General features: G+C 45.4%; 1 protein-coding gene across 1 annotated transcript; it reads left to right on the forward strand.

Annotated features, from left to right (window-relative positions):
- The first annotated feature begins 3,114 nt into the window (after positions 1–3,114).
- Positions 3,115–7,239, forward strand: LOC139392366 (hairy/enhancer-of-split related with YRPW motif protein 1-like). Its single transcript, XM_071140305.1, has 5 exons — positions 3,115–3,571; positions 3,951–4,026; positions 4,155–4,238; positions 4,466–4,547; positions 4,956–7,239. The coding sequence occupies exons 1-5, from the start codon at positions 3,486–3,488 to the stop codon at positions 5,678–5,680; spliced, it is 1,053 nt and encodes a 350-aa protein (XP_070996406.1). The 5' UTR covers positions 3,115–3,485; the 3' UTR covers positions 5,681–7,239.
- Positions 7,240–8,613: the final 1,374 nt, after the last annotated feature.

Genomic DNA, 8,613 nt, shown 5'->3' on the forward strand with positions numbered 1-8,613 from the left:
CACACACACATGCACTGTGTGTAATCATTTTGGACAGGGGTGAAGAATGGAGTCAAGCACGGTGTGAGAGAGAGACCGCCAGAAACAAACTCAGGAGGATGATGGACGGGCAGTGTGTGTGTGTGTGTGTGTGTGTGTGTGTGTGTGTGTGTGTGTGTGTGTGTGTGTGTGTGTGTGTGTGTGTGTGTGTGTGTGTGTGTGTGTGTGTGTGTGTGTGTGTGTGTGTGTACAGACCACCGAACACGGCCAAACAAACAATGTCACCCCCCTCACAATGAGCGGGTGTCACACACGTCTCAGGGAGAATTAGCCGGTGCTTCCTCTCCAAGTGAGTGGAGACAAAGCAAGCTTTTCCTTTGTCTAGGCATGGATGGCGACAAGGCTCACGCCTTTAGTCGCCAACTTATCCCATGTTGGTTAGAGCAAACTCTTTCCCTTTCAACTGATCCTTTACTTCATCAATCAATCAGTAGACAGAGTATTCCCCCCTTTGCTTGGCAGGGAAAAAGAGGGTTTGGCATAACAAAATTTGAGTAATGAACTTCTCCAGTAGACTACACAGGGCCTACGTGTGGCAGACAGTCACAGGACCAAGACCCCAACCAACCATGAGATATGACTGTCTGAGCTTCAGTCTCTATGGCTAGCGGGGGAGGGGGGGGGGGTTAAAATAACATCAAATTGATCATAAATACAGTGTAGACATTGTTAATGTTGTAAATGGCATAGGCGTACAGAGGCCCATTATTAGCAACCATCATTCCTCTGTTCCAATGGCACGTTGTGTTAGCTAATCTAAGTTTTAATTTTAAAAGGGTAATTGATCATTAGAAACCCTTTTGCAATTATGTTAGCACAGCTGAAAACTGTTGTTCTGATTAAAGAAGCAATCAAACTGGTCGAGTATCTAGTTGAGTATGTGGAGCATCAGCATATGTGGGTTTGATTACAGACTCAAAATGGCCAGAAAGTTTCAGAAGAAAGTGCTTTGTTTCTGGCCATTTTGAGCCTGTAATCGAACCCACAAATGCTGATGCACCAGATACTCAACTAGTCTAAAGAAGACCAGTTTTATTGCTTCTTTAATCAGAATTGGTTAGATATTACTTGTTAGATATTACTGCACTGCCGGAGCTAGAAGCACAAGCATTTCACTACACCCTCAACAACATCTGCTAATCACGTGTATGTGACCAATAACATTTGATTTGATTTGGATGTGTGGGCGTGCGTGTACGAGTGAGTTTGTGTGTGTGTGTGCGCTCGTGTGTGTTCCTCGGTCACCTTCAAAGGCAGCACTCTGAAATCACAACATGTGATGAGCCTGGAGTACAGAGACAACAGAGCAGAAAATAACAGCAGCGTGGGAACCCAGCATCCGACTCGCAGCCCGCCAAGCCACTAACAATCGGCAGGCAGCAGAATATGGGAGTTTGTGGGAGTGCCTGTGTCATGTTTGAACCTGAGACTAGCTGGTAGCAGGCAGCAATAACAACATGAAAACAGCCCTAAGAGCTTCCTCTCATTCATGTTTCTAAACAAGGCAGCTCCTCTCTTCTCCCAGCCTGAAGACTATTATGCATACAGCTGCCTGGGGGTTAGTCCAGCTGCCTGGGGGTTAGTACAGCCGCCTGGGGGTTAGTCCAGCTGCCTGGGGGTTAGTCCAGCCCCCTGGGGGTTAGTACAGCTGCCTGGGGGTTAGTCCAGCCGCCTGGGGGTTAGTCCAGCCGCCTGGGGGTTAGTACAACTGCCTGGGGGTTAGTCCAGCTGCCTGGGGGTTAGTCCAGCCGCCTGGGGGTTAGTACAGCTGCCTGGGGGTTAGTCCAGCCGCCTGGGGGTTAGTACAGCTGCCTGGGGGTTAGTCCAGCCGCCTGGAGGTTAGTACAACTGCCTGGGGGTTAGTCCAGCTGCCTGGGGGTTAGTCCAGCCGCCTGGGGGTTAGTACAGCTGCCTGGGGGTTAGTCCAGCCGCCTGGGGGTTAGTACAGCTGCCTGGGGGTTAGTCCAGCCGCCTGGAGGTTAGTACAACTGCCTGGGGGTTAGTCCAGCTGCCTGGGGGTTAGTCCAGCCGCCTGGGGGTTAGTACAGCTGCCTGGGGGTTAGTCCAGCCGCCTGGGGGTTAGTCCAGCCGCCTGGGGGTTAGTACAACTGCCTGGGGGTTAGTACAGCTGCCTGGGGGTTAGTACAACTGCCTGGGGGTTAGTACAGCTGCCTGGGGGTTAGTACAGCCGCCTGGAGGTTAGTACAACTGCCTGGGGGTTAGTACAGCTGCCTGTCGGTTAGTACAGCCGCCTGGGGGTTAGTACAGCCGCCCTCTTATTGCAGTGTAATAGAAAGCCTTCAAACATGGAAATAAAACACTACTCTTTTTTTAGACACACTTTTAAAAAAAAATCATATTTAAACTGATTTCTATGTCTAATACCTGAATGAATCAACAAGTCGCTGCATGTAGACATAATATTTTCCAAATATATTTTTGAAGGATTTTGAAGATGTCTGCAAGTGAGAGATTCCAGACCCACCTGTCTTCTTTTACACCAGGTCAATAAACCCAGCTTCCTTCTCTACAATAAGATCCTCACAGAGAACAGGAACGTTATGGGTGTGAGGGAGTGAGTATGAATGTGTGTGACATGAAAACACTTCAACAGTAAGAGTTATATCTGATTGTCACATGATGAGAGGGGATATACAAACGCACACTAATGTCTGTCAATTGATTTGTGAGCGTGGCCATTATTGGGACCCACAGGGGATGTGGTGTAGCGGTGACACACTGGAGAGGCGTTATAACTTTTTTTGTGGCACAGTCCCCATCCTCCCCAGTCCCTAAAGCGCCTTTACAACGCATTACGTCGCTCCCTCCGCTCCGTGGTGGGTAGGATTAGACTTCATAGTTTGCTCTTGTACACTGGCTCTCTTTTTGATGAGTTAGTATTGGATTACAGGTTCACACGCTAGCCTCTAGACCGCCCGTCGCCCCGACCAATTGCCCCATTCATTCCAAACGCCGGAGACGGCGTCGCCCCTGATTGGTTATCAGCCTTGGGCTAAGAAACTTTCCCACGGCCAGCGCGTGCTGACAGCCGGCCAGCCACTCATCACAACCGGGACAGACAGCCACAGTGCTTGCGGATGGACGGACGGACACTGGGGCGAGTGTGTCACGAACCGAAAGTCTATTGGACCCCTGTCAAATATATTCATAGAACGGGGTGTGTCTGTGCCATAGAGTTTGCTTGCAACTGTGCTGTCACTCAAACTCCTGGCTGTCTCGTAATTGGCAAGTTATGGTGCCATGTCCCGCCCCTCCTGGGTGGCAGTCGTGTAGAAATTATACGGTGGAAAGGCTTGGTCCTTCAAACGGATCAACTCGAGGTGTACCTGACAGACGCACAGCGACTCGGAGAATTGGGAGACTTGGACTTTATATATATACACTGTAGTGTACTCTGAACGAGGGAAAAACAGCAGCGGATTAAAATGAAACGGATTCACGATTTTAGCTCATCGGACAGCGAGCTGGACGAGAACATTGAGGTTGAGAAGGAGAGTGCGGATGAAAATGGGTACGTTTGTGTCCAATATTTGCGTAATTTGCGTTTTTACTGCGTTACTATTATACGTTCCGAATCCTGTTACAAGTATCTCACCCCTTGCTTTGGTGCTGTTTAAGAAAAGACGTGTGAAAATCAGAAACTGAATTGCGCAATTTGGTCATTTTCGTGGCATTATCTAAGTGGCTCCCAACCAGGGGTACTAGGACCCCTGGGGTTACTTGAAGACTCACGAGACCATAGACTTACTGTTAAAATGCACATGGGGGGGTACTTCAGGGGTACTCCAGACAAAGCTAAATGTATTTGGTGGTACAGTAATTGAAAATGGTTGGGAACCACTGAAAAATAATACACATTCATATAATAATTGTATGTGTTTTTCTTTCAGGAACGTGATTTCACCCCTTGGGCCGATGTCTCCATCAACAAAAACTCAAGTGAATGCGAGGAAGCGCCGTCGAGGAGTGAGTAACCTACATTTCCCCAATATCTCATTTGAATTGTTGTGCATAAAAGTGTGTAATACGCACGTTTTTACACTAGCTAAATGTTCTCTTTCTGCAATGACTAGATGTTCCAATCTCTCTTACAGATCATTGAAAAACGGCGCCGCGACAGAATCAACAACAGCCTCACGGAGCTGCGTAGACTGGTCCCCAGCGCGTTTGAGAAGCAGGTGAGATCCGATCCGCGGGTCTTTCATAAAACCAACGCCCCATCAACATGTTTGACAGGATACCATATAGTGCTTTGAACTCGTAGAGAAAAATCATGTTCATACATTTTCTGCACGTTTTCAGAAAATAACGAATAAAAAAATGTCCCGTTTATATATTCAACCGATTTAAAGATATTCAATGCCGTTTAATTTGTTTAATGAATGTGCATTCTGCAATCCTGCAGGGTTCAGCTAAACTGGAGAAAGCAGAGATTCTGCAGATGACGGTGGAACATCTGAAGATGCTTCATGCTGCTGGAGGAAAAGGTACACTGTCTTTTTTTAAATACTAGAATAAATAACCATAATAAATTCATTATTACAGTAACATGATTTTGAAGTGCCATAATATTGATTAACTATAAGGTTAGTGATATGGATCATATCTTTCACTGAGTTGTTCTGGAAACACAAGCTACTGTATGCACATCTAATTACATCTTTTAATAAGTTATTTAGATGTTGAATAACACACCAATAGGTCTACAATAGTCAGAACAGGTCAGGCAGCCTTACTTGAACTCTCTCCCTGGCTTGACACACCCTGGGGCCAATTGGTTGTTATTAGTAGACTTCTGTACACTTCCTTAGACATCTGCTATTCCAGCTCTACTTGTTTGGTGTTATTCGCTGAAAACACCTCATTAACCGTTCTTGTTTCCCTCTCCCTTCTAGGTTACTTTGATGCCCGTGCTCTGGCCACGGACTACCGAGGTCTGGGTTTCAGGGAGTGTCTGGCTGAGACAGCCCGCTACCTGAGCATCATCGAGGGGCTGGACAGCGCTGACCCCCTGAGGATCCGCCTGGTCTCCCACCTGAATAGCTACACGTCCCAGAGAGAGGCCCTCTCCATCTCTGGGATAGGGCACCTGGCCTGGGGCTCTGCCTTCGCGTCGCCCTCCTCCGCCCACCTGGCCCACCTCCTCCTACGGCAGCAGCACCATCAACATCAGCAGGGGGCGACGTTACAGTTACCACGGAGCGCCTCCAACAGCCCTCCGTCATCCTCCTCTTCTACTCCTTCATCCTCCTCCTCTCCGATTGAGAGAGCGCCACGTTCCTCGCCCCATGGCCATGCTCCCAGCAGGCTTAGCGGTGCCACCCCCCTCTCTGAGCACAGCCATTCCCAGGGGGGCCCTCGCCACGTCCCCCCCAGCGCTGCCCCCCTCCCCCCGGGACTGAACCTCACCGTGACCTCCTCAGCCGCCGTGACCGCCAAGCTCTCCCCTCCCCTCTCTCTGTCCTCCCTCTCCACCCTGTCGGCGTTCCCCTTCCCCTTCAGTGCCTTCCCCCTGCTGTCCCCCAGCACCCTCAGCTCCCCTTCCTACACCCCCTCCAGCCAGGCCAGCTTGGGGAAGCAGCCCTACCGGCCCTGGGGCATGGAGATAGGGGCTTTCTGAACGATCTTTAACCCCCCTCCACACAGACTAAACTGACCATATCGATCAATAGAGGTCGCACCATCACTATGAACTCAACTCAGTTCACCAGCTGAGAAGGACCTTTCCAAGACAATGTTTTTATAGACCTTTCCATGGCCAAGACAATGTTTTTCTAGACCTTGCCATGGCCAAGACAAGATTATGTTTTTCTAGACCCTTCCATGGCCAAGACAATGTTTTTCTAGACCTTTCCATGGCCAAGACAAGATTATGTTTTTCTAGGCCTTTCCATGGCCAAGACAAGATTATGTTTTTCTAGACCCTTCCATGGCCAAGACAATGTTTTTCTAGACTCTTCCATGGCCAAGACAAGATGGAGTTTTTCTATCTCACATCCTATAGAGGATTTCTTAGAAATTGTGTTTCAAATCAAAGTTTGTTGGTCACGTACACATATTTTGCAGATGTTATCGTGGGTGTAGCTAAATGCTTGTGTTTCTAGCTCCAACAGTACTGTAATACCTAGCTAAATGCTTGTGTTTCTAGCTCCAACAGTACTGTAATATCTAGCTAAATGCTTGTGTTTCTAGCTCCAACAGTACTGTAATATCTAGCTAAATGCTTGTGTTTCTAGCTCCAACAGTACTGTAATATCTAGCTAAATGCTTGTGTTTCTAGCTCCAACAGTAGTGTAATATCTAGCTAAATGCTTGTGTTTCTAGCTCCAACAGTAATATCTAGCTAAATGCTTATGTTTCGAGCTCCAACAGTAATACCTAGCTAAATGCTTGTGTTTCTAGCTCCAATAGTACTGTAATACCTAGCTAAATGCTTGTGTTTCTAGCTCCAATAGTACTGTAATACCTAGCTAAATGCTTGTGTTTCTAGCTCCAATAGTACTGTAATACCTAGCTAAATGCTTGTGTTTATAGCTCCAACAGTAATACCTAGATAAATGCTTGTGTTTCGAGCTCCAACAGTACAGTAATACCTAGCCAAATGCTTGTGTTTCTAGCTCCAACAGTAATACCTAGCTAAATGCTTGTGTTTCTAGCTCCAACAGTAATACCTAGCTAAATGCTTGTGTTTCTAGCTCCAACAGTAATACCTAGCTAAATGCTTGTGTTTCTAGCTCCAACAGTAATACCTAGCTAAATGCTTGTGTTTCTAGCTCCAACAGTAATACCTAGCTAAATGCTTGTGTTTCTAGCTCCAACAGTAATACCTAGCTAAATGCTTGTGTAGCGGGCTGTTCGCTTTTTACATTCTATGATATTAAATGATCCATAAAAAGTGGTGGAGGCACGACACTCTTCTCCATTAAAACATTTTGATTGTGAATTAATTAATAAATAATATATAATCTTCAACATATGGGAACAATCCCTCAAACACACTGCAGAGTCCCTGTATCTTTGCTCAGAGACACAGTATATAGACTATATATTACAGTCCGATTTTGAGTAGACATTAAAATGACATGGTGCAAGTGATCAATGCTGTTCGAGATTCTGCACAGATTATTGTGAACATGCTGACTTTATATGATTACATAAGACAATATATAGTTACAATAACCTCAGAGTGTGGCCATGGATTGTGTTACTCATTTAAAGGTTGAATGTTACATTAACTTTAATGTAACTTAACTTCAGGCTATTTACTTTATTATAAAAGTAGTATTGAATTATCTTTGGTTGACTACCAAAAGGTCATTTATATTCTGCTTGGATATTCTGCTTGGATATTCTGCTTGGATATTCTGCTTGGATATTCTGCTTGGATATTCTGCTTGGATATTCTGCTTGGATAGCTCCATTTGTTCCACTGACTTAGTTTGCCTTTAGTTCCAGTTTGTCTAACAATTTAATAACTGATATGCTGAATTCACACCTCCATCTCAACCAAAAATGTAAGTTAAACAATAGGAGTAAATCAAATGAAACTTTATTGAAAGAGCATTTAAAGTTTGATTTGATTCAGTCCTAATCTTTTAGTTAGATTTTTGGTTGAGATGGAGACTTTAATACAACATATAAATGATTAATTTGTTAGACAAACTGGAATTAAACCCAGACTAAGTCAGTGGTACAGATGGAACTATCCAAGCAGAAGATAAATCCCCTTCAAATGTTGGTTTTTGGTTGCGTTACCAACCAAACACAATTCAATATAACTGTTGAAATACATTAAATATCCTGATAACTTGTCGACAAGTTAACAAATGATAGGTTGGGTTCACGTCTCCAACTCACAAATGATAGGTTGGGTTCGCGTCTCCAACTCAACCAAAAATCAAAGTTAAAGAATGGGATTAAGTCAGTGGCTCAGATGGAACTATGCAAGCAGTAGATACATCTCCTTTAAATGTTGATATTTGTCTCTGTTATTAGAGGAATCACAGTTCTAACAGATTAATCAGTTGTATAAATAAACAAAATACCTGACATTTTATTCCAATTTGAACTTTGCTGTGCTTTTTAATGGTTGAAAGCGCAGTGATAGACATTTGGGTGACGACTATACCAAAAATCCTACTTTGTTTTTCCATTGGAATTTGGTTGTGCTTTTAGATGCTTAAAAGCATAGTGATAACACATTGTCAATTCAACTAACTTTGGGCTGTGTTTTTGAGTATGTGACTATAGGTTGTAATCTCATTGATCAACGTCTCAACCAAATATTACCCAATTTTCCACGTAGAAATGATGTGGTGTGCCCAGTGGGAATAATCCCTGTTCCTGTCCCTATCTCTGGCTCTGTCCCTGTGGTGTTCTCTGCTGTGCTGTGACAGTCAACGCCCGGCATCAACCACAGCCTCTGGGTCTCTCTCTGTGGCCTCTCTGAGTGTACAGGAAGCTATTAACAACGAGGGGATATCCTGAACAATGGCAGCCTGGCGGGCCCTACCGGGTGGGAGTGGGAAGAGGGGGAGGAGGGGGGGAGAGGAG

The sequence above is a fragment of the Oncorhynchus clarkii genome, chromosome 32 (genome assembly GCF_045791955.1).
Source record: "Oncorhynchus clarkii lewisi isolate Uvic-CL-2024 chromosome 32, UVic_Ocla_1.0, whole genome shotgun sequence".
In the NCBI taxonomy this organism is placed as follows: Eukaryota; Metazoa; Chordata; class Actinopteri; order Salmoniformes; family Salmonidae; genus Oncorhynchus; species Oncorhynchus clarkii.